At 40.7% G+C, this 26,710-nt stretch overlaps 1 protein-coding gene across 1 annotated transcript in view; it reads left to right on the top strand.

Annotated features, from left to right (window-relative positions):
- Window positions 1-26,465, top strand: part of rdh12l (retinol dehydrogenase 12, like) — a 63,072-nt gene extending 36,607 nt beyond the window's left edge. The window contains exons 2-8 of the mRNA XM_085362821.1: window positions 16,470-16,594; window positions 16,869-16,984; window positions 20,235-20,393; window positions 20,509-20,613; window positions 21,940-22,149; window positions 22,273-22,465; window positions 25,955-26,465. Coding sequence (XP_085218947.1) covers window positions 16,581-16,594; window positions 16,869-16,984; window positions 20,235-20,393; window positions 20,509-20,613; window positions 21,940-22,149; window positions 22,273-22,465; window positions 25,955-26,057 — 900 coding nt within the window. The 5' untranslated portion in view covers window positions 16,470-16,580 and the 3' untranslated portion in view covers window positions 26,058-26,465. The remainder of the gene's footprint in view (window positions 1-16,469; window positions 16,595-16,868; window positions 16,985-20,234; window positions 20,394-20,508; window positions 20,614-21,939; window positions 22,150-22,272; window positions 22,466-25,954) is intronic.
- The last annotated feature ends 245 nt before the right edge of the window (window positions 26,466-26,710 follow it).

Raw genomic sequence — 26,710 nt, 5'->3', positions numbered from 1 at the left:
GATCACGTCATGATCCACCTAATCCCCGCGTACAGGCAGAGGCTGAAGCTCTCCAAACCTGTCGTGAGGACCAAAAAACTGTGGAGCAACGAGGCTGTGGAGGAGCTTCGCACGTGTTTGGAGACCACAGACTGGGACACATTGAAGGCTGCTTCTAACAGCTTGGACGAGTTTACGGACACTGTCACCTCCTATATCCACTTCTGTGAGGACAGCATTGTGCCATCACGCACCAGGGTGAGTTATAACAATGACAAACCCTGGTTTACCCCTAAACTCAAAAAGCTGTGGCTGGAAAAGAGTAAGGCGTTCAGAAGCGGAGACAGGGACTGCTACAGAGAGGCCAAGTACAAGTTCACTAAGGAAGTGGACATTGCCAAACATCAGCACTCTGAGAAGATGCAGCAGCAGATCTCAGAGAATGACTCGGCCTCTGTGTGGAAAGGTTTTAGGAATATTACAAACTACAAGCCTAAAACCCCCCACTCCACTGACGACTTGCTCTTGGCCAACACCCTCAACGACTTCTACTGTCGTTTTGACGAGCCATCAGGCAGCCTTCACACCTCCAACGACCCCAACAATAGAGGCACTTTGGACACTCATTCCCCCACCTCTCCCCCCTCCATAGAGCCATCACCACCTTCAAACTGTTCACCTACAACACCCCCCTCCTCACCCCACACAAAAGAGGATTTCACACCACCTCCTCCGACCACAACTCTTCATATTCATGAAGCAGATGTGAGGAAGCAGTTTAAGAATCTGAATGCTCGGAAAGCTCCCGGCCCAGACGGTGTGTCTCCTGCCACCCTCAGACACTGTGCAAACGAGCTGGCCCCAGTGTTTTCTGGCATCTTCAACTCCTCACTGCAGGCATGTCATGTGCCTGCCTGCTTCAAGTCCTCTACCATAATCCCTGTCCCCAAGAAACCTAGGATCACTGGACTAAATGACTACAGACCCGTGGCTCTGACATCTGTGGTCATGAAGTCATTTGAGCGCCTAGTTCTCTCCCATCTCAAGACCCTCACGGCCCCCCTCCTGGACCCCCTGCAGTTTGCATATAGAGCCAACAGGTCTGTAGATGACGCCATCAACATGGCCCTACACTTCATCCTGCAGCATCTGGACTCCCCAGGAACCTACGCCAGGATCCTGTTTGTGGACTTCAGCTCTGCCTTCAACACCATCCTTCCAGACCATCTCCGAGGCAAGCTTTCCCAGATGAATGTGCCTGATCCCATCTGCCGGTGGATCACTGACTTCCTGACGGACAGGAAGCAGCACGTGAGGCTGGGGAAGAATGTCTCGGACTCCCGGACCATCAGCACCGGCTCCCCTCAGGGCTGTGTTCTTTCTCCTCTGCTCTTCTCCCTGTACACCAACTGCTGCACCTCCACCCACCAGTCTGTCAAGCTAATCAAGTTCGCAGATGACACCACCGTCATTGGGCTCATCTCTGACGGGGATGAGTCTGCCTACAGGAGGGAGGTTGAACGTCTGGTGTCCTGGTGCAGCCACAACAACCTGGTGCTGAATGCCCAGAAGACAGTGGAGATTATTGTGGACTTCAGGAAGCACACAGCCCCACTCCCCCCCATCATCCTGACTGACACCCCCATCACCTCTGTGGACTCATTCCGCTTCCTGGGTACCACCATCACCCAGGACCTGAAGTGGGAGCCCACCATCACCTCCGTCATCAAGAAAGCCCAGCAGAGGATGTACTTCCTGAGGCAGCTGAAGAAATTCAACCTGCCAACACGGACGATGATGCAATTCTACACTGCAATCATCGAGTCCATCCTCGCCTCCTCCATCACCGTGTGGTACGCTGGAGCCACTATCAGGGACAAACAGAGACTGCAGCGTGTTGTGCGCTCTGCTGAGAAGGTGATTGGCTGCAGACTCCCATCTCTGCAGGACCTGTACACCTCCAGGACATTGCGGCGTGCAGCCCGGATCTCAGCTGACCCTTCTCACCCTGGACACAGTCTGTTTGACCTGCTCCCCTCAGGCAGGAGGCTCCGGTCCATTCGCACCAGAACCTCTCGCCACAAGAACAGTTTCTTCCCCTCTGCTGTTGGACACATGAACAATAACCACATGACTGTCCCCGCCACGAACACATGACCCTACGCTGTGTCACTGCATCATTTCATGTCTGGCACTGATCACCACCTGCACTCATGTATATATCTTTCTACGTAGCACTCTTAATTCTTATTCTCATGTATATATCTCATGTATATCTCATGCACATATCTTTCTTTCTACATAGCACTTTAATTCTTATTGTTTGCACTGAAGCACCGCAGCAAATTCCTAATGTTGTAAACCTCAACATCTGGCAATAAACCCATTCTGATTCTGATTCTGATTCTGACAAAGAATGAAACATGTTTGTTTGCGTTTGTGTTATCTGTTAGTCTAAAAGTTACACTTCACAGTGACGCTACTGACTGTGATAGGATGTTGAGTCATTTTGAGTCATTGTGTGGAAATCACCCGCATACACCCGCTATTTATATTTAAAAACAAGTGTAGTCAGTTACGAAGAAAACACCTCCAATGTTGGCATTTCCGTTTTCAGCAGAACCTAATCATTATAATAGATCTCAATTTATTCATATGAAAAAAATAGTTGACCTTTACCTTTAAATTTGGAAGAACAAAAAGCAGACTGGCCTCAGGCTGAAGATGAATTGTACAATCACTACTCAAGTCCACAAGTTTTATGTAAATAATACACTTTAGCAAATAACAAAGTTTGTTTGCAACCACAGCGCTCACCATCTGGTGACCTTCAGGTAGAATTCAGCTTTAAGGCACTTTTCATAAGCATAGAGTTAGTGTTGGGGTCATCACCAAGGACAACATAGACGTGACATGGTTCATTTCAAAAACCGCATTTAGGCCTAGACGGCTGGTGGTGTTTTATTTTTTTTTTTTTAAATTTCCTTATGTCTTCCCACAGACATGTTGTATCAATTAGGCCCATGGTGCAGGAAACAGTTTACATTCTTTAAAGGACCAAAGAGCAGAATGACCCTCAGTTGGCCTTACAGTTTGACTTCTCAAGAGATTAAAAAAAAACCCACAAGAAAAAAAAATGCAGGAGCTGCATTATCACGGAAACTGGTTTGGTGGAGCTAAAAGGCTTTGGTGTGTTTCAGTCAACAGCCCAGCAGCGGTGACATAAAGGGAATCTAACATCAAGATCCCTGTTATGACATAAAAGAAAGACTGATTAGGAAGGCGTAGATTGGTATCTCAACAAAATTGCACAGCAAGAAACCATAACAACTTGGAGATTTGGATCAGTTGGGAGGAATGATTTGAGCTTGTGAATGGCACAGTTTAAGACGTTGCATAACATATGAAGAGGTGAGGGAGGCTGAGGCAGTGCGAAAGTCAATACAGAGGCATCGTGGCGGGTGCAGACAAAAAAAGAGCTAAATTAAACTGCGTGAGTGATAGGTGAACCAGTAAAGGTGGTGGCAGGCGACGGGGAGACTTGAAGATATAAACGTTCCCACTGCTTCAGATAATTTGAAGTTTTGTAGATAAGAACGGTGTTTAGGCCAGACTGCTAGCCGCCTATGTGGGCGTGTCGGGGGAGCCAACGAGATGTGATCTTGTAAAGATATTGTTATAATATAAACATTAGGGTTGTGGCTCTGCCAGCTTTGCGTCTGGTAGTTTTTTTTCCATAGTCATGAAAAGTCACTGTGTTTAGACTGAGTATAGCCATCTGTCACAATCTGGGGTTTGACTGTGGATTCTAGCTTTATTTTTCTTTGTAGGATCTCCTCTGTCATGTTTGTTAATGTTTAGCTTTTTTCCCCTGTTATCTGAACTTTCTTCTACGTGTCTGCATGTGCTTTTTAAACCTCTCATTGCCATTTTTATTTTCTTGTGCAATAAGGTGGAATAATGTGTTTGCAATTTTCTAGAGATATCTTTTCACTGGTCAGTTAGTGTTTGAGATATAAAAGGGATCAAGTTAACATTTTGTCCTCAAAGTTGATGCGACAGAAGGAGGATAAATGTGCAAGGGTGAGGATTTGAGTGCCTTTGATGAGGGCTAAATTGTCAAGGCCGATTGACTGGGTCCGAGCATCTCCAAAACTGCAGCTCTGGTGGGGTGTTCCCAGTCTCCAGTGGTCAGTGTATCTACCAAAAGTGGTCCAAGGAAGGAATGGTGGTGAACCATGTGCTGCTGGTTCTGATAGAAAGGTGCCAGAATACAGAGTACATCACAGTTTGGTGCATATGGGGCTGCATACCAGCAGACCAGTCAGAGTGACCATGGAAGAAGGTGGCCAGGTCTGAGGAATCATGCTTTTCCTTGGAAGGCCAGGTGTGTGTGTGTTGCTTACCGGGAGAATACCTGGCGCCAGGGTATAATATGGGAAGCAGGCAAGCTCTCTGAGGCAGTGGGATGCTCTGCTTGGAATCCTTGTTTCCACATGGACCCTACTTTGACATGTTCTACCAACCTAAGCATTGTTGCAGACCACGTGCACGCTTACAAGGTTTCCCCTGATGGTTGTGACTTCTTTCAGCAGAATAATGCGCTCTGGCACAAAGCAAAAATTGGTCAGGAATGATTTGAGGAGTACAACAATTGGTTTGAGGTGTTGGCTTGCCATCCAAATTCCCCAGATTTCAATTCAATTGAGCATCTGTGGCATGTGCTGGAGAAACAAGGATCTGTTGCTAACATCTTGGTGCCAGATACCACAGCACATCTTCAAGGCTCTAGTGGAGTCCATGCCTCGATGGGTCAGGCCTGTTTTGGTAGCAAAAGTAATTTGATGCTTGGTTTGTGTTTTTTATGTTTTTGAACTTATGTTAATCTTTTGAGTTAGCTCTAAGCTGTGTATCGTATTTATTCAGTTACAGATAGATGACAGATACATATACAGCTGTGCATTTAATGTCTGCCTCCATATGTCTCCATGATTTTGTCTTCAGCTTTCACAATTTAACAACTTGGAGGGATATCATTAAGGGACAGGTAGGTTGGGATTGATGAAATCATCATTTAAAAGCTATGTATTTACGCAGGATATATTTTTCGGATATTAAAATTTGCGTGATCATCTGAAACATAATGCCACAGCAGCAGTCTCATTATATCTTGACAGTTTTGATATTGAAATTAATATTCATAATGTAATTGTTGCTCAAACTCATCAGTAGGACATATAAATCACACTTATTTCTAGATTTTTGCCCTGTGGATAAAAATAAAAGTCTTCATCCTTTTGCTTTCCATCTGCCAAAGTAAAGTTAATAGTCCCATTATAGTTAATGGATTGTTCTCATAGTTTATCCAGGGCATCCTTTTGCCTCTCCATTGTCTTTGGTTTCTGGGAAGCTGCTAATGGGACGCCAGCAAAGGATTAGGTAAACTGTTATGACTAAAAACAAAAGAGTGTCCTGTTAACAACAACAGCAAACAGACAGGAGAAGAATGACAAGGAAAGAATAAACAAATAAGCACAGACATTTTCACTTTGTCACAAAAATGTAATACAAAGAATGAAAGTTTGAAGAATAGAATCTGATATGTATTTTTCAAACTTTGTGTTTTAAGTTATTTAGGTATTACAAAACGGGGTGATTAAATGCAACGCGAATAAATCTGTTATGCAGTAAATGCAAAACTAATCAGCTGCTGCTAACAGCCGCTTTACTGCCTTACCTTAAAGGAGGGTGTAATCAGTGTAAGTGCAAGCAAAGTGGATTTGGACTCCCAAGTGCTTTCTAATCAGCCTAGATCAAGTTCGCATGAACATATGATTGAATGCTTTTGTTGCACACGTTCTTTCCTAACCACAGACACGCTGCCGCACCTGAGCCCAAGTGAAAAAACCTTCCCCATTAGATTCAACTATTTTTAATACTTGCTTTTTGTTGCAAAAGCAATACACTGTTCAATGGTTAAAACAGATTTGTTTTCAACATGATATATGGATATAATGGATAACACACATGCATGCGCTTTGCTGACTGATCCTGCAGAGAAACAGGAAGGAAATGTTTGCTTATGCACAATCAGCTGATGACCGCAACAATGTTTCCTGTTCTAATGACCTTCTGACTGTACTGCAGGTCCACTGTCAGGCTGCAGTAACGTCTGTAGTGTATGAATGAGCCATTCATAGTGGCTTGCTGGAAAATGAGGATATCCACAGATGATTTATCAGAAGAAAGCAAGCTCAGCCAAGGGCATGATTTACCCAAATACCAGTCTGTTAATCTGTCTGCAGCCATAACACACCAACACAGAGCCGTCAAAGTATAGCGGTCTCAGTTTGAGGGTGACAGATGGTCACATGCTGCCATCAGCTGGTCAAAACATATACAGCACTTTTGCTGGTTGTATAAAAATGACTACTTACTGCAGTCATCCGTAAATAAGTCAGTGTTAATGGGTTAAAAATCTTTTTAAAGGCTACGCAATTAGCTTGAACACTAAGTAACTTGAGGGATATTTCTCCAGGCTTCTCGAAGAGCATTCAAAGCTCTTCTTTGGATGTTGGCTGCCTTTTACTCTGTTTTCTGTCCAGATGATCCTACACTGCTTTAGTAATGCTAAGGTCCGAGCTCTGGAGAGGCCAGTCCATCACTGATAGTGTTCCAATGTTCAGCATTGGTAGAGTGTTACGGATCATTGTCATGCTGAAAAATGCCAAACACCTTCCAGATGGTATTGCATGATGGATCAAAATCTGATTGTACTTTAATGCATTTACAGTTTTATCAGTTTTGACAAGATCCCCAACACCACTGGCTGAAATGCAGCCCCAAACCATGACAAAGTCTCCACCGTGTTTTACACATCGCTATGAATAACTGTTCGTATTAATCACTAAACCTGATGGTTCATGATTTTTGCTCTAGTTCTTGTGTAAATTGGCATACGTCATTCTTTTCTCTTTAATTCCTTGATTAAGAAAGGCTTCCTGACAGCCATCTTTCCACTGAGACCATTTCTGGTGTGTTGACAGGGCGCACACAGCTAAAGGGGAGGACAAAACAAAGACGAGGGTGACACTACACACAACATAACAAGGGGATATGACGCTCGAAACAGCCGTTTCGACACTGTGCTGAACTTCTTAAGCGGGGATGTTTCCAAACGCTTCTCCGAAGCGTGAGTCAAAACACCCAGATCACGTGACCACGCCTAGGATTTGGTGATCCAGTTCCTGCTTCTAGACATATCCAAGCGCAAACTCCCATTTTTTATTAACCAGAATCATTTGGACTTGTAATTACTGAATCAATGTTTTTTGAAGCGACAATTTTAATTAAATATGCGCATGCGTAAAAGAAAACAATACTCTATTTCATGGATTGTGAAAACTAGACAGAAGATTCTAGACTATCTAGAACACTATATAAGTATACAAAACCTATGTAATTTATATATCACAATATATAAATATCTTTTTTGAATGATTACTAGAATATAGATTGAAGAAAGCAAGAAGGAAAGAGACTGGTGGGTGAGCTCCATTCACTCCTATAAGCAGAAAGAGAGAGAGTTGCACACTTTCAACAGAAAATGTCATTTGTGGCATTAAGTGACTCCTCAATATATATATTTTTTTTTTTTTGGGGGGGGGGGGGGGGGGGGGGGGCGCTTTTTAAAAAAAAAACATTCTCAAAAACAACTGGAGTTATGCAGGTTCACTATAACCAAAACTCCAGACTCACACTGAGTAAAACACAGTGTTACAATATGGAAAATCCATAGCAGTGTAAAGTTCGGGAAAGCTCCCTCATGGTTAGAGGTTGCTAAGCAGAGGATGAGTTAAACATGCCTGAAATGTATTTTTCCGATTGGTCAGAAAATGCGATCGACGTTAACTCCCAGAAAACTCAAACAAATATATCCAAAGTTTGAGGGCTGTGAGCAAAAAAACGAAGACAGCTGAACCCAAAACAGCTGTAATCCTGTGTGACTATTACAGTAAATACGGCAGTGTTTTCCCTCTGTTTTACTTAATGAATAGATTTATGGTGAAGAACGCGAACGTTAACAGATGGAGAATTTTGCTGATGACTACAGTCACAGATTGCGGTGTTTAACAGTCTCAGATTTTTTTTTCCTTGTTTTGGGGGAGATTTCTCCAAAACGTGATGATCAATTACTGACGGTTTGGTATAATAAGTAGCTTTGTTTGGAATCGTGCAGGGTTTGCCTGCGTCGTTGTTTCACAGAAAAATATCGAGATGTGGCGATAGCAAAGTGGGCCAGCAGGTGTCACTGTTGAGATGGAGTTCAGTGTTTCACGAAGCCTTGCTTTGCCCATCACTAGGGATGGGAAACAGGTGGGAACACAGATGTCAACAATCAAGAGAGACAAGACAGGACAAGAAGTTGAATCACAGACAGATAAAAAAAACTACAGACAAGGCATGAGAAGACAGAGGAAGCATGAAAACTAAAACGAGGGACAGAATACAAAACAGCCTTAACTGAGAACAGGTCAGTAAAAATAAGAAGACCTCAAGCTAGAAACACAAAACACAGAGAGAAAACTAATGAGAACCAGAACTACAGGCTAGTGATGGCCAAATGAAGTGTTAGCAGAGACGGGTCTTCCAGCGGAATCTGCATGAATATTGAAGATACTTATATTGTCTAGACGGAGGAATAATCACACGTGGGGCATCGGCTTTTCACCGGAACAACACTTAGTTTTTATTATTGAACTCTCGCGTGCACTCTGCAGCATAACAGGAAGCATCCTTTCAAAATAAAATCACAACAGATGACAACGAGGGCATACCTATTAACTAGCTCAACACCCCCACTTGCACTCACGTTGTCAGCTTTACATGCATTCCAAAAGAAACAGTTTTTCTTTACTATTTGTTTACACTCCAAACATATATTTCTCAAACTTCAATAACTTCCCCTTTGTTGCTGGCTTTGTCATAACATCGGCCACCATCAGACCTGTCGGACAATACTCCAATATCAAATTTCCAGCATTAACTGTTGATCTCACAAAATGATATTTGATATCGATATGCTTACACCTCTGTCTGTTAACAGGATTCTTTGCCAATGCAATAGTCCCTTGATTGTCCTCAAAAATCTTTGGCGGTCTCTTTTGATGCTCATACATGCTTTGCAACAGTTGTGTCAAGTACAAACATTCTTGTGTTGTTGCTGCCAAAGCTATGTACTCTGCTTCACAAGTTGACAAGGCAACAGTTGGCTGCTTCTTTGTTCGCCATGACACCAAAGTACCTCCTTCATTCAGGCTTACGCAGTAACCTGTAGTACTCCTCCTGTCAGTCACATCCGCAGCCCAGTCTGAGTCACCGTGACCTTGTACTCTCAAATCTTTGTCACTTTTCCTGTAGCACAATGTCTTGTCTTTTGATTGTTTCAGGTACCTTAGAACATGTTTCACAGTAGTCCAATGTTCCACAGCTGGTTCTTTGAAGTGCTGTGACAGCTTACTTACAACAAAACTCAAATCTGGTCGTGTGCAAGAGGTCAAGTAAATAAGGCTACCTACTGCCTCTCTGTACATTCTGACATTGTTCATTTTCTCAGCATCATCATTGTAGTTCAACCTTTGTTCACAAGGAGTTGATCTTGGTTTACAGTCTTGCATTTGAAATCTTTCCAGTATGTTTTCTACATATCTCTCTTGTAACATTTTTACACAATCTTGGGTTTGCTCAAAATCAATACCAAGAAAATGTTTGAGTTTCCCCATATCTTTCATTTTGAATCTTGCAGTTAGCATTTCCTTCACAGTTTTCAAAACCCTTTCATCACTGGCTGCAATAATAATATCATCAACCCATATGATCATGATCACTTTTTCTTTTCCTGTTTTCCTTGTGTAAACACAATGATCTACAGGACTCTGCATGAAACCGTTCTCTATCAAATAGTCATGTAATGTCCTGTTCCAGTTTCGGCCTGACTGTTTAAGCCCATAAAGTGACTTTTCCAGCTTGTAGACCAGTTTCTCATCTGTTTTTCCTTTTACTTCATAGCCTTCTGGCTGCTCAACATACACTTCAAAATCTATTGGTGCATGCAAGTATGCGGTTTTTACATCCATCTGATGCAAAATCAGGTTTTCTTGTATTGCACACTGCATCAATACTCTTATGCTTGTCAGGTTAGCAGTCGGAGAAAAAGTTTCATCATAGTCTATCCCAAAACACTGGTTGTAACCTTTAGCTACGTACCGTGCTTTATATTTTTCTGATCCATCACCACTGTTTTTCTTCACATATACCCATCTACCCCCCACTGCTTTCTTTCCCTCAGGTAAGATTGTTAGGGTAAAGGTGTTGTTCTCTTTTAAGGATTGCATTTCTTCATCCATAGCTGCTTTCCACTCTCTAGAGTTGGGTGACCTTGCAGCTTCACTGAATGTCACGGGTGAGTTACTTATCAGTCTGTAACAGTAGTCTATGTTAGTCAGCACTTGATCATCAATGTCTTCTCCTGACTCATATTCATTTAGATAATCTGGTCTCTTTCTTGTTCTAGAAGGATACCTTCTGGAGTTTTCAGTCTCATCACTAAGTGGCATCTGACTGTTCACTTCTGGTTGGTTGTCAGTATCTGGTTCCTGTGAACTGGTACTGGGGCTTTCCCTGTTCACGTTTGGTCTCTCCCTCACCTGTATGTCTTCATCCTCAGATGTCGTATCAGTTTGTGTTTGCTTTTCCTCATTGTGTTTGGTTACAAACTTAACCAGCCTAAACTTTTGCACTTTGGCGCTGTCTGGGAAATAAACCTTGTATGCTGGACTGTTTTTGTCGTAGCCTACAAAAATCCCTTTTGTACACTTAGAATCCAGCTTACCCTTGTTTTGCTTGTAAGCATAACACTCACACCCAAACTTTCGCATTCTGGATAGATTGGGCTTCCGCCCAGTCAGCAAAAAGTAAGGTGTCTGCCCTGTCCGGTTGTTAAAGCATCTGTTTCTCACGATAGCCGCTGTTTGAACTGCATACGTCCATAATTCCTTTGGTATGGCACTCTCAATAAGCATGCACCTCCCCATATCAAAAAGTGTTCTCCAGCCACGTTCCGCTGTACCATTCTGGTGAGGGGAATATGGGGCTGAAGTTTCATGTCTTATTCCATGTTTGTTTAACAATACCTGGTAACTCTTTGCCATGAACTCTGTGCCGTTGTCTGACCTGATACACTTTACCTTCCCGAGTGGGGCTGTATCGGCCAAAAAGATTTCAGTTGCTTGCATTGTTTCACTTTTGTTTTTGAGAAAATATACAAATACTGCACCGGAAAAGTCATCGGTAAACAATAATGCATATCTGTGTCCATCTCGTGATTCTGGATCTATCGGCCCTGCTAGATCCGTATGTACCAGCTCGAGAGGTTTCTCAGCTCTCCTGTCAGGGTTTCTATTCCTAGTCTGGACAAATTTTCCCTGAATACACACCTCACAGTTCAAACTTTCTTTGTCAGTTTTCCCTTTGATTTTCATACCTTCAACCACATTTTGTAGCTTCAGAATGTCACTATGATTGCAATGTCCCAAAATTTCATGCCATGTCTGCACATCAAAACAATTATTACACTTATCATCGTACTCACTTACAGTCTCAAGGTAATAAAGTCTGTTGTGCTCATGGATGTGAAACTTTGTACCGTCTCTGTGTTGAAGGACGTTCCTTCCTTTCTTAAAGATGATAGTGGCTCCGTTCGTGGTGGCCGCTCTCACAGAGAAGATATTCTGTGGAAATGAGGGAATGCATAGGGCGTCTTTCAGTGTTGTTTTACACTGTCTCCCTCTGCTGTCTATCAAGCACACCTCTGCATCTCCTCTGCCTTCAGCCACTCCTTTACACCTGGTGCCATCAGCTAATTCCACACAGTGCGTTCCCGGCTGGAAGTCGTCATTAAATTTCTTGAACGCTGTTTTATCATTCAGGATGTGTGATGTTGCGCCAGTATCCACCATTAGGCCTTTGGTCCTGATGTCTTGTGGCTGTTGAGGTGCCGCGTAGTCATCGCTCATCCGGAAGACATAGGTGTCGTCGCTCTCTGCGTTGTCGCCCTCCTACGAGGCTATGCGTGCTTCATCATTCCGTTGTCGTCTCCTGCAAGTCGACTCTCGATGGGTGTTGCTCCTACAGTGACCGCACCACTGTCTGTAGCGGCATGCTCTGGCCTTGTGTCCCCGTTGGCCACACTTAAAACAGACTATGTCTGACATGTCTCTCCTGTGGTCATTAGCAGCTGCTGCGGGTCTCACGCTGGGTTGCACTCTCGCCTTCATGATGTTATCCTCTTGTTCCATTAAGCGCATTTTCTCAGTGTCCTCATAGCTGCGGAGTTTCGTTTTAAATTCCGCAAACTTGATTTCTGATTCACTTTGCATAATGTGAACGGAAAAAGGTTTAAATGTTTCTGGTAAACCTTTTAACACCATCGCTACAAGCAGACCATCACTAAGTGTCTCTCCAGCATTTCTCAGGGCTGTAATAAATGTCTCTGCGCGTATGATGTACTCCGTGACGCTCTCACTGCTTGCTTTCTTCAGAGAAGTCAGTTCGGTATAAAGGCTGATAATTCTTGGTTTACCTTTTCCTGCATAATAGTCTCTTAAAATTTTCAGTGCCTCGCGTCCATCATCGGCAGCTTCTCTCATCACGAGCGATAAACTCTTATCATCCAGGAACTGTATTAACTCTGCATAGGCCTGGGCATTCTTATCTTCGTCGTCCTCATCGTCGTCATCACTTTTCAATATTGTGTCTTTTAGACCTTGTAATCTAAGATGTCCCAAAAATTTTGTCTCCCACAGTTCATAATTCTTCTCATCTCCGTCAAAAACCAACCTTGCCCATCGGCCACTGGGTTCACCAGCACGCTTATTCATGGTGCTAACTTAGCACGCTAGCCCTCACCGAACACGCTGTACTTTGCGACTTTTCTGGTGGTAAACTTTCCCCTGGCGTAGCTTCAATGTTTTCCTGGGCCCATAACCCGTTAGCAGAGACGGGTCTTCCAGCGGAATCTGCATGAATATTGAAGATACTTATATTGTCTAGACGGAGGAATAATCACAGGTGGGGCATCGGCTTTTCACCGGAACAACACTTAGTTTTTATTATTGAACTCTCGCGTGCACTCTGCAGCATAACAGGAAGCATCCTTTCAAAATAAAATCACAACAGATGACAACGAGGGCATACCTATTAACTAGCTCAACATGAAGCTTTCCGAAGCACTGAAGCTTGTATTGAAAAACGGTTCATTACTCGAAGCTTTTCAACACAGTCCTCTCCGGTGACATCTGGTGGTGAAAATTTTGAAGAGCAGCTTGAATCTGCAAAATAAAACGGACTGCTCAATTATCACTGCTCACTCAAGAGTGGAGTTCTCTCTGATATTGGGCCACCGTTCCGTTGCTTTGAACATGTAATTGGTTTTCTTTTCTCGATTGGGGGGCTGAAAAAAATGTAATGCGTATCTGCGTAATACATTTTGATCAATAAACTTTCCCTATTTAAACATGCACTATGGTGTGGCCTTTCTTTGCTCATAACTCCTTGATGTTGGTAAATACAATAAGTGAGCAATATATATAATATACATATGATAATGCACAGCACATTATGGAGTATGCCCCTGCTGTGAAGTCCTGCCTCCATCTACTTGTCGTTTAATCACTGGACAGCTGGACAGGTTCATACAAAATATTAGATTAGGCCAATTCCTATACATATTTTTGACCTAGGGGTGGGATTGATTGTGAACTGGAAAGGGAAAATGCTTAGGGGGCTGAGTACGGCTGCATCGTCACTGATTTGTAGAATCCTTTTGATTCGATACAGGATCCGATTCAATTTGATTGGAATCTGGAAAGTTTTGCCTCAGTCAGAAATATTACAATTCTGATCATTTAACAGTATATATCCATAATTTCGTATCTATTAAAAGAAAGCTGACACATGTGAGACTTAATTAGAGATGTAAACAGAGAGTTATGAAACCTGCAGCTGCAGAAGCCAGCGAAAAAAAGAGAGGCAAACACAGCGCGGACCCGCCGACGCACCAAAATCTGATTCTGACGCGTCGGGTCCGCGCTCTGTGTTCACGTTTGTATGCAGAATCCGTAAACCTGCTCGCAGTTACTGTTTTAGCTGCATGGTGTTTGACGACATGTTGTGAGGTTTAACCTGAGATGCTGGCGTTTCAGGCATAATAACGTTAATTTACAAATCGACACAGGATTGTAATGAATCAATATCACTTTATTCAATTTAGCATGGATTGTAATCAGAAAAGCGATAATCAAAACCCACCCCTAATCAAGAACTTGCAAAGTAAAAACATGATCTATGTAAGGTAGCCCTTTTGTTATTTACATTTAAAAAGAGGATTAGTGTTACTGTGCGCTGGCTGAGTCTGTTTCTTTTCTTAGAAATAGTTTCTCCTGCCCTGGAGAAAATCCACTTGCATGGAACAGAAGAGGCTGTGGAGTGCAGGAACTACACTGCAAGTTGGTAGATATGCAGGTATTCCTGGGTCCTGCAGACTATCACCTAAAAACAATAAACAAAATGATTTTCTAAACTGTAGCAATGTAATGTACGTATAGTGCCAAATACATTTTTGTAGTCTTCATTAGCTTTAATTCACATGGAAGTGTTCCTAAAGTCATATGCTGTAATGATATTTACATTATGAAAACATGATTTTGGACATTTCAAGTTTTTCACTTCGGCAGATAAAATGAATTGAGCAAAATCAACTCAAAATATTTCCACACGCCATAACGTCCTCTCTTCCTCGCTGGCTCCATATCTGTCAGTGGAATGATCACCTCGTCGCTATCTGTCACCATCAACACACTCCACGAATCCCGTGGATGATTCACTTCCTTATATCCGTTTGAATCAGGTACCGAAGCAGTTACGTGCGTAATGAAGCTTCGGACGTCACTGGTCACGTGACTTTTGCCAAACGAAGCAAGCCTCGACACAGTGCTTCTGAACCAGTGTGTTGTTTTTTTCGACACACGCTCCGGAGCGTCAGCTTCAAGCGGGCCATCATTACAACTAACTTGACACAAAGGGATATGAGACAAGAGACAAAAATGGCACTAGACCAGTCATGGAAATTCAAGGGATACAAGGATCAGAAATAAACTAAAACCCCAGATCTAGATGTGAAACAAACCCTTTGAATATCAATATACAGAAGAAATCCTGAAAATTAACAAAACTGAAAACACTGCATCCTAAACAGAGGGATCCTAACATCAACAAACTGGGATTAATTGATTTCATCTCAGGTTCCGTGTCAGTGTTTTGGTGGGTTAAACAGCCTTACATACTTTAACATGATAAACTAATTATTTTTTTCCACAAGAGCTTGGTCTATACATTTAATTTTTAAGCAACATAAGGAACACTACACTGTTTTGGGGTTTGTTTGTTTTGTTTTTAGTTAGTGTTATCATTTTATTGCCATTATCGAGGCACTGCAGGCCCATAGAAGTACAAGGCACTGTAGTTGATGTGTTTTCTTTTTTTACGTTTGCGCTCTTATGTCTTCCACTTGTTCAGTTTCCTCAACTTTTTTGAGGAAACACTGAACAGCATGCCGAAATCTGCCAGATTATCTGCTAAAAACTCTTTGGGAATAACCATTTGTGGCTAATAATAATATTAATATTTTATACCAGTGGAACTGTCTCTCATGGCATTTTTTTTTTTTTGGCAAATTCAAACACAAATTATGTGTTCAAGCTACAGGCCGCTATTAACAAAGTGCTTAAAGATGCAACTAAAAACGGTTTCTTTGCTAAACTGATGTCATGTGTGGACACAACACCCTTGAGTTAGGTGCCTGATTCATAGGTCTGTGTCAAGTTGTTCAACCAATCAGGACTGGACTGAAAACAAGTGACAAAAAACTTCGAGTGTCTGGCTACGTCGAAGCAAACTGTATATAAATGAGGTAGGCTAAATGCTTTTTCATATATTATTCAGAAAATAACCTATGAAAGCCTATGTAGAGAAGTAAAATATAAAGCTATAAAAGACTGCTGTTATCGTTATTGTTGTTGTTGTTATTATTATTAGTGGTAGTACGCCTTTGTCACCAAGATTGCGCAAGAACTGACCGAATATCGCAGCACTAGGAGGAGTGAATAAACTGAGATCTTTTTAGAGCCTCGAGAAAAGAATAAAAGAAAAACCTGTTTCAATTTCCTTCCTCGGACCTGCCCACCCGTGCCTGCAGCCCACCTTCACGAATCGAGCACACCTATTAGGGGATGAGACTCAAACTTCCACGTTAACCAATCAGCTTTCTCGTTCACCGACGGCCTAGCAGTTGATTGGTTGAAAATCCAGCTTGTCAAGTCTGACTGCACTTGGACATTTCCGCCTTGTTATGTTTTGTTTTTTTTTAACTACAGGGGCTTCCTATGAACATTGTGGGCTTCGTGTGGAGGTGAATCAGTGATCAGTAACTAATTTCGGGTTTTGATGAGGTACTTGAGTCTCGGTGACTTCTGAAATCCAGAGACATGTCGTCTTTAAGGTAAGCAGACTTTACATAAACCTCAAAATCCCTCAGTCTGAAAGTTTTTGAGTTTGTGTTAAGGCTGCATGATCGATAAATAAATAAAATTACGTCGGGTTATTTATTAATACGTTACGTTAGACTAGATTGTTGTTGATAATATTTTCTTTGCTGCGGGTTGTTGGAAGTTGAAAGAGTTTTCTGTTAAGTTACAGTTGTGTAATTGCGTGTTTTGCCATATCACTCCTGTGTTGCTGATTGTGACATTAAGTCTGCTTTCTCAACATCCCAGAAATGTCTTCCGGCGCAGCTGGTCTTGTGATGAAAAGCTGGAGGGAAAAGTTGTTGTCATCACTGGAGCAAACACTGGCATCGGCAAAGAAACTGCCATTGACCTAGCAAAGAGAGGTTCGTCTGACTGAAATCATGAAATTTTAAACCTTTCTTAACTCTCAACTGTTTTTTTTAAAGTGGGGATTATTTGTGTTACGTATCAGGATATGGAATTAGGAGGAAAAGGGAAATATTAGCAGGAAATGTTGACTTTTAGATGCACAGATAAAAGACTACAATGAAGTAAACCTTGGAGGAAACTCGTTCAAACCCCACATAGAAAGGCCTCACCTGACCAGCAGGTTCAAGGTCAGGACCTTCTTGCTGTGAGGCCACATTTGGATCCATTGCACACTCTGCTGCCTCTAAATTGGTTGCAGGTGCGGACGTGAATTTGGTTAATTCATGGATGGATGTTTCTGGCCATCCGTTGAGTATAAATCCATCCAGGGCATGGCGTGCCTCTCACCCTGTTCCCCCATAACCCTGAAGTGGATCAGCAATGGGGATCATAGTTACACACAAGATTTTGATAGTCCTAAAAGTTGGGAAATAATTTTTTTTACTGCTGACAGTGTGTGCTTGTGTTAGATGCCTGTCTAGGGTTTACCCCGCCCTATGTCAGTTTGGACAGTCTCAATAGCAGTTGCCTCTGCCACCATGAGTCCTCCCTAGTTATTGCTAAGCTCCAATAGAACCGCGCCGTGCCATCAAGAAAATGATTACGATAAAAACAGTTTATTTAAACACAGATCTGCCAGTATTGATTCTCCTGTAGATAAATTATAAGGAAGGCTAACACAAGTTCTATTGTTCTGTGTAAATTCTGAGCATGACTCAGGCGTGGCAATCCTCCACTCCCATGATGTTGGTATCATTGTCGTGCAACATGTGGCTGTCAGGAAAAGTAGCTGAGTAATGGAACAATTTGGAACCAGTTCCTGATTTAGCTCTTTAGGCACAGTTCTTGTTTGGTATAGTAAAATTTTTCTTTAGTTTTAAAGTAAAATACAAGGACAAAATGAACTCAGACACAGAGCATGAAGCAATGTGTTAGTGTGTCTTAATTAGAAGAAAAAATGAATAGTAGTGGACAATTATTCAACAATAAGAAGCTGAATTTTTGCACCTACCTTAGTGGGTCTTCTTACAGTCATTTTATTAAATTGTCTTGTTTTGTCAGAACAAAAAAATTAGTTACACACAGCCATTCACTCTTATAATGAAAAGGCTGTTTTCAGTGGTCACTTTAGTAGTTACACCTGTTCAAGTGCTTTTTCAAGCAAATATCTAATGAGCCAGTAACATGGCAGACAGCAGTATTAATGTTAATTAATATTTTAAAAAAAGTATTTTTGTATGTGGACATGGCTGAAAAGGCCAACTTTGGTATGTGGTGTAACAGGAGAATTACACAATTAAGGTTCTTCCCAGAAATTAGCAATTGTGTGCTTTTCATTTCGACAACAGTGTCTGAATAATGTTTAATCTGGGAAGGGTTAAAACGCCATTTCCAAACAATACGAAGTCCCTTATTTTATACTGAGAAAGATTATTAAAAAATATTCAGGACAGTTGCCAATTTTCTCAGGAGTGGATGTCCCAGAAAATTAGCGCCAAGGTTCAGTTCAGTTCTTTTTTTTATTTCAAACATATACATTCACCAACGTTTCATAAAATCATTCCATACAGTTGTTTGAAAAGGAGTAGGCAGAAGTATATACTTATTTTGCCCTACCCCCTCAGGTTTACATCCTCATCATCTAAATTTGAACAACAAAAACGTATACAATGCCTTCAACTTAGAACATAACATCTCAAAAAAATATTTTCACATGTTCAACTAAAACTATATTTAGATTTGCTAATTTGCAGAAGAAAATAAACATGAGTTTGACTGCTGTCTTGGGTTAATTGCATTTTCTTGATTCTTATACTTATTTAATATTTCTTTTTTGAGTTGTATTTTAAACTGGTTTATATCACTAGTGACCTTTATTTCTTCTTTTAACTCGTTCCAGATTTTAACTCCCGCTATTGAAATAGACATCCTTTTCAATGTTGTTCTTACTCTTTGTAATTTTAAATTCCACTTCCCTCTAAAATTATACCTCCCTTCTCTTTCTAAGAACCATTTACTTATTTCGATTGGGAGCATCCCTTTCCTTACCTTATATATTATTTGCACTGTTTTAAACTTCACCAGATCCTGGAATTTTATAGCTTGCATCCTAATAAAGAGTGCATTTGTGTGAGCCCTATACCCCTCCTGATTTATTAGTCTAATGGCCCTTTTCTGCATTATGATTATAGTCTGAATATTACTTGTATATGGCGACCGTGGCTCAGGGGGTTGGGAAGCGCATCTGTAACCGGAAGGTCGCCGGTTCGATCCCCGGGCTCTCTGTCCTGGTCGTTGTGTCCTTGGGCAAGACACTTTACCCTACCGCCTACTGGCGCTATATAAGTCCAATCCATTATTATCATTATTATTATTATTATATGTATTTCCCCAAACCTCTACACAATAACTCATGTATGGTAATAGTAAAGCACAATATAACATATACAATGTTTTCCTATCCAGAAACTGTTTTACTTTCCCCAAGACAGCAATGCCCCGTGCTAACTTTCCCCTCACATAAGTGATGTGTGATTTCCAACAGGCCTTTTGATCAGTGATCACACCAAGAAATCTTATGGCATTAACCCTTTCTAGATATATATTATCGACACAAATTTCAATGTTAATGTTTTTCTTATAGTTTCCGAATAACATAAATTTTGTTTTATTTAAATTTAAGGACAATTTGTTTCTATCAAACCACTTGTTTAATATCTTCAACTCCTGTGTGATCACCTCCGGTCATGCAAGGTCATGCAAAGCTCAGAGAAATTGCAAAAAACCCAAGAGCTACATCTCCAACTCTGTGTTTCTTTGCTAGACATGCTGTGGTGCTGCTTGTTTGTCGGTCTTTCTGCCTGTTACTTTAAAAAAAAAAATCTTGCTTTTGCAGTTCACTATATGTACTACAAAAGCATACGTGACTATATGTGCCTTTGGGTATCTCAGACAGATTAGTTTCAGTTTTTTTTGTGTGTTTGTCTTTTCCGAGAAATGTGGTTGTTTCTGATATCTTAAGTGATTATTGGTCTTTCTTACTGTCCCCATTAAAAGCTTCGCAAGTTATGAAAAATGTAATGTGCACATTTTGTCATGAGAGGGCACTCTCCACCCACTGAGCTACACCTTGCTTTTATGTATTTTCGCCATGCATTCAGTGCATGTGCTGTTTTAACTCCCGTCTTTTATTTTTCTTTGTAGGGGCAGAAAAGGTGATCATAGCATGCAGGGACATGGAGAAAGCAAACGCAGCCGTGAAAGACATCATCGAAAGCTCAGGCAATGAACATGTCGTTTGCATGAAACTTGATTTGTCAGACAGCAAGTCTATACGAGAATTTGCTGAAGCCATCAACAAAGGTAAAATGATTCTCTGGCTAAAGAAACATCCATGTGAACACACATGAAAAGTTGCATATTTTTAAACCCCCCCCCCCCCCCCCCCTTTATTTTTTTCTTTTACTTTTTTCTACAGACGAGCCAAAGCTGAACATCCTCATCAACAATGCAGGTGTGATGGTCTGTCCCTTTGGGAAAACAGCTGATGGTTTTGAGATGCAGATCGGTGTCAATCACCTGGGTAAATAAAATCAGGCCTCAGTCACACCTGGCCTGACTTATACATTAGTACCGACTAATCCTTCTCCAGACTTTTTGATTTGGGGGGAGAGATTTGACAAATGAAGTTGTACCCAAAACAATTAGCACGTCCCAGGACATTTCCAAGATTTCTTTAAATGGGGTGAAAGAAATCAGAAAATAATATCTCAGGTAAAACTCAAACGGAAGCACACAAAACTGGTTGAAAATTCTTTAAAAGGTTTTTAATAGAGTTAATAAATTACAGTCTGCTTATGACAGGAAATATTTAATTTTACTCTGTGGTACAAGTAAATAACAGTGCCTCACATCCTAAATGACTCGAGGAGTGGTAGGCAGTGGCTTCAAACCACTCTGACCCACAGTGCTATGCAAAAGTCTTAACCCACACCTTCCACTTCCACTCCCTTCTATATATTCTTCTCCCAAGGAAGCAGACTTTTGTATTTTTATTATTATTTTTTTGGACCTATAAATCATTCAAATATAAAAACGGACTCAACTTAACAAAGAGCCACTTTCGAATAGTATCTTTTGCCATTTTTTTTTGCAAACAGTCTGTCACAGTAACACATAATTTCTTCCCGTTTTTTAGCTCTATCTGCAACAAAATGCCAAAGATGACACAATTTGACAGGCATAAAATTATATTTGTGTACCAACAAGGTGATTCCCAAACATTTAAAAGTCAAAAACTTACTATGAGCATTGGCCCAAGACGTTTTTTTTATGGTATCGTATGAACTTGAGTGCAATTTCCATCCGTGGCTGCATTAACATGTCAACACAATTTTGAGGGTTGCGTTCAAATTTCAGGTTGGAGTAGTCCCACCCCTTTTGACTTGCCCCTCCCATCAGCTGTCAAATCCTTCAAAAGGTCACAAATGCATAGAATTTTTCAATACTCATTTCGTGATGTTGAAGTTGGATCTGACGCTTTAGCCTAAATGCAACACTTCTTTCATAATCAGCATTTTTATGACTTTACTGCAGAACAGTAAAGTTTAAGCACATGCTTTAGATATGACAGACAGACATGAAGTAAAAGGTCAACTTCCTGCGACAATATGTCCTGATTCCAGCTTTTGGAATCAACTGATTCCGGAACCACTGATCATCAGTTGAAATGTTGTTTCCAACATGAATTTGTGTTAACTTTTAGGCACTTTACCAAGTTAAGGTAAGTATTTTGGTAAGTACAGTATTTCGTAATTAGTGAAGTGTCACTATTTCCAAATACCTTACCCTCACTCTGTTTTCTGAAACTGAAAATTGGATTTTAAAGTCATATTTCCTCCTTCTCCAGGTCACTTCCTGTTGACATATTTGTTGCTTGACCTGATTAAAAAGTCGGCACCAGCTAGGATTATCAATGTATCTTCCATGGCTCACTCCTGGGGCTCCATAAATCTAGAGGACCTCAACAGTGAGAAGCATTACGACAAGAATAAAGCCTATGCTCAAAGCAAGCTAGCCAACGTCCTCTTCACCCGATCACTGGCTAAACGATTAGAAGGTAAATAATGCACCTTACACGCTGTCATTTCTTTCTTTTAATTTGCCAGTTTTCTGTTCAAATCAAATGTATGACTAGTAGCTTTACTGTTGGTGATTTCATTCACTTTTTCCTTACTTTTAGGCACAGGAGTGACGACCTACTCTCTCCATCCTGGAGTTGTTCAGACTGAGTTATGGCGTCATCTGAATGGTGTCCAGCAATTCTTCATGAAGATGGTCAGTCCTTTTACCAAAAACTCTGTCCAGGGAGCGCAGACAACAATTTACTGTGCTGTTGACCCATCATTAGAGAAGGAGAGTGGCGGATACTACAGGTACACTTTTTGCTGTAACACACAGAAATTATATTGCAGCTTGTTACACATAATCTAGTAGCATATTAATACAGTGGCTTTCAACACTTAGTAGTTTTAAACCAATGAAAGGTAAACATGATGTTTAACTCATCAGCTCAGCACCGCAGCAATTTCCTAATGTTGTAAACCTGCTCAACATTTGGCAATAAACCCCATTCTGATTCTCTGATTCAGAGTAAAGAGTACTTTCTCAGATTTTGCAATCTGGAAACTAAATCAGATGAATAGTAAAGATATTTGCCATGAAGCAGTTATTTAAAGGTGTGAAATATGAAGCGAGATAAATGTCCAGTTAAAGTCAGAGTTTTCTGTGTCCCAAAAGTGTCTCTCTTTTAACCTGGACAAATCACTGTGATGACTTAAGCCGAAGACATGTTCAAGGTTTTAGTGAAAAATGTAATGCATTTAATACCATGTTTTAAATGCAATATAGATTCCCTGGTAGGTGAATACATGTCATATGTGGAACTTAGACGTGAATTACTAACATCACAAATGAAGCTAAGCTGCAACGTTACAGCAGTGTAAACTGTGCACATATTGTCACCTGAATGTGCTTCAATTCATTTGGCAATGCAGAAAACGTATGCATGTTTGTATACTTGATTCAAATCTGCTGCAAAGTCTCATTTTACACTCCTGGCAAAGCAGCTCCTAGAACACAGAATAGAATAGGATTTCCTCATTGTTACAGTAACATTTACAACAAATTAAGTGCAATCTCAAGAGTGTAAAGATCATTAACAGCAGTCTATAAACTGTAAACTATAAACTGTAAAAAAAAAAACTATGTAAGATAAATAATACAAAAGCAACCTGTCTCTATTCTCTCAAATTGCACAACCCCTAATTACACCAATCACATTCAAGTGGACATTGTAGCATTTTAATACTTTTTATAGCTCTGAGAGAAAAACTGCTATTCAGTCCTTCTGTCCTTTCTCTAACTGCACTGTCTGGCAGATGGTAAGAGTTCAGCAAGTAGGTGACCAGGGTGAGATGTATCCATTATGAAATTTTTAGAATCAGAATCACTTTTATTGCCAAGTTTGTACACAGTGTCATGGTGCAAAAAAAAATATATATATATATATAATATATACAACTCTATATAAATATTACAAATAAGTACACAGAAAAAGAGTGTATATAAACTACCTACAGATATAAATATTATATTAGATATTATAACTATAATGTTTAATATTTAAAAGACTTAGTATCAAATTAGAGAGCACACATTTGTTAAGATTAAAATGTCCATTCTGCCGCACTAGATCTCAAGTTTAGCAGTTTTTTGTGGCATTTATCTTGCTTCCTATATTTGAAACAGTGTAACATTTTACTGGGGGGGGGGTTAAATCTTCTTTGTACATTTCTGTCACCTTTTATGGTCATTATCTGATAACCAGTGTTGGGGAGTAACGGAATACATGTACCGCCGTTACGTATTTAAAATACAAAATATGAGTAACTGTATTCCGTTACAGTTACCGTTTAAAAAGGTGGTATTCAGAATACAGTTACTTTGTTGAAATAAATGGATTACACTGCGGTACTTTCCTGTTTCATATTGTCGCGGGTCAGGACTGTTTGGGTTTTCTTTGACAGCTACGTTCTGTTGTTCCAGGCGGCAACGTTACGGTTGCCATGGTTACAGGGCGACGCTCGCTCTCTCTCTCTCTCTCTGCGACTGTGTGTTTCCTGGGTGAGAGAGCGCCTTTTCGTTGTTGTTGTTGTTGTTGTGCTAAGCTAACAGGCAGAATGCTACAAGCATAGCTCTAAAGAATGTAGCATCATGGGCAGTGTAGTCCGTGTTGCAGGGAGAATGCACTGCCATACACGTTATGTGTCTGTGAGCGCAAGGAGGGAGAAAAAGGGGAGTGGAAAGGTACGAGTTGTCATCGAGGAAAAACGGGAGCTGGAAACATGTAAATATAATAATAACCACTTCAGCCAAGAAGAGTGCCTGACGAGCCCAGTTGTAAGTAAGCTATTAAGACTCGACTGTACACCGTGTTCGTGTTTTCCTCCGAAAACAATAAGTTCCGTTGGAGCAGTCTTTCAACGCCTCTCTCTGTCTCTTGCAAAGTAAAGTAAAGTAAAGCTATTTTTCGGCTACGAGCCGACAGGGACCCCGCCGTATTAGTCAGAGGTCCCTTTACTACAGTTCGGAGTCACGGACCTTCAATAATAGTAATAAATCACACAGCAATAGTACATTCACGTTGTTGTAAAAAGCATGATAATATATTAAGTAATCCAAAGTATTCAGAATACGTTACTGTCATTGAGTAACGTAACGGAATACGTTACAAAATACATTTTGGGGCATGTATTCTGTATTCTGTAATGGAATACATTTTAAAAGTAACCTTCCCAACACTGCTGATAACATCTCGAGTAGGCGGCACCCATAGCGATTATTTTGTGGAGAAGAGCTTGAAGAATGAAGAATGAAACAGCAGTTTTTATGTTAGTGTGCACAGATCCTAAAACAAATATAGTTTGTAACCATCACCTCTATCTGTTATCACTGACTGGGGTTTTAGGCTTTGTCAAGTCAGCTAATGCAAAGAAAACACGACTGTGATGAATTCCCATCTTAGTACAAACCTCTGGACTGGCAGGCATCCATCCATTCGCTTCTGCTTATCCTTTTCAGGATCGCGGGGGGTGCTGGAGCCTATCTCAGCTGTCTTAGGGAGAGAATCGGGGTACACCCTGGACAGGTCGCCAGTCTCTCGCAGGGCTGACAGACAACCAATTGTACAACCAAATTTCCCCTTGTGGGACAATTAAAATATTAAAGGATTATTCTAACCATTCGCACTCACATTCACTCCCACATTCACACCTATGGGCAATTTAGATTGATCATTTAACCTATCCCCACCAACTGCATGTCTTTGGACTGTGGGAGGAAGCTGGTGTACCCGGAGAGAACCCACGCAAACACAGGGACAACATGCAAACTCCAGACAGAAAGACCCCGGCCTGATGGTGGAATTGAACTTAGGACCTTCTTGCTGTGCGGCAGTGCTAACCCACAATTTTCAGGCAAAATATATGAAATAACAGCTTCTCTCCATTAAAGAAAGTCGGAAGCAAAATGAATTATTCAAATGCAACGCAGAACAGAAGGTATTTAAAAACTGCAGGACTGTATTTTTTGATTTTGTTAAATAAATAAAAAAGTGTAGATTATTCTACATTATTTGGTTACAACTGAATATTAAATTCCTAAAACATTTTTAATGGCAAACTTTTGATTCATTGGATGTTCTTCATGCTTGCTAGTGTACAAATTTAGAAAAAGAAGCCACTGTTAATGTTGACTTATAGTCTTTAAGCAACAGTGGCTGACAAGCAGAGTGTTATTTGCTCATAAAATGTTCGTGTTACACAAGTGAACAAAGTGCTTACGTGATACATCCTTGCTTACAGTGACTGTGCTCCTGCTAACTGTTCTGCGGCTGCCAAAGACGACAACGTGGCGGAGAAGCTGTGGGAGCTGAGCTGCAGTTTGCTCTCTTTAACGTGGGACTGAGACATTCAGAACTGAAAATAAAATCCTGGCAGTGTATTCTGTTTCTTTATTACCTGATGATTTCATTATAATGTAGGCCACGACAATCTTTAAACACTTCATTTTTATCTCAACAACACAGCTGTAAAACTTTAATCTGCACGCTGCACAGTTCTGACGTTTTATTTGTTCCTTGGAAAGAATTTATTATGGTCACATTTGCCTTTGACTCACACAGTGAAACTGGTAACTACACTGTAATTCTGTGAATAGCAAGTGTAAGATCAGGGGAAAGCTTATAATACTGATTTATAAAAATTAAAAGAAGCTTAAATATTTGGCTTATCAATGTTTAATACAAGGTGTGTAATTAATTGGATAATATCTGCATGATAATTCATAATAGACTGCAGTCTTGTCTACATTGTTTACAAAAACTTTTCTTTTTACTTTCTGACATTAAACAGACTTATGGAGAGCATTCATTTGTTTCTGTCTGCTTTCAAAAAATGTTTAGGTTAATTGTGTTATCGCCAGTATTATATTAGTCAACTGGATCAATATCACCTAAATTTTTACGGCCTCATTAATCCATAAAAGAATTTATAGTCTAGTTTTTTGCAATAAACAGATCTTATAATTGGTAGCTACACACAGTTGTTAATGTAATTTTC

Source organism: Diplotaxodon limnothrissa, linkage group LG9 (assembly GCF_057381915.1).
Source record: "Diplotaxodon limnothrissa isolate DT_005_m linkage group LG9, D_limnothrissa_male_GT1.1, whole genome shotgun sequence".
NCBI classification, from domain to species: Eukaryota; Metazoa; Chordata; class Actinopteri; order Cichliformes; family Cichlidae; genus Diplotaxodon; species Diplotaxodon limnothrissa.
The sequence above is the reverse complement of the archived record's forward strand: the minus strand, read 5'-3'. Positions and strand labels throughout refer to the sequence as shown.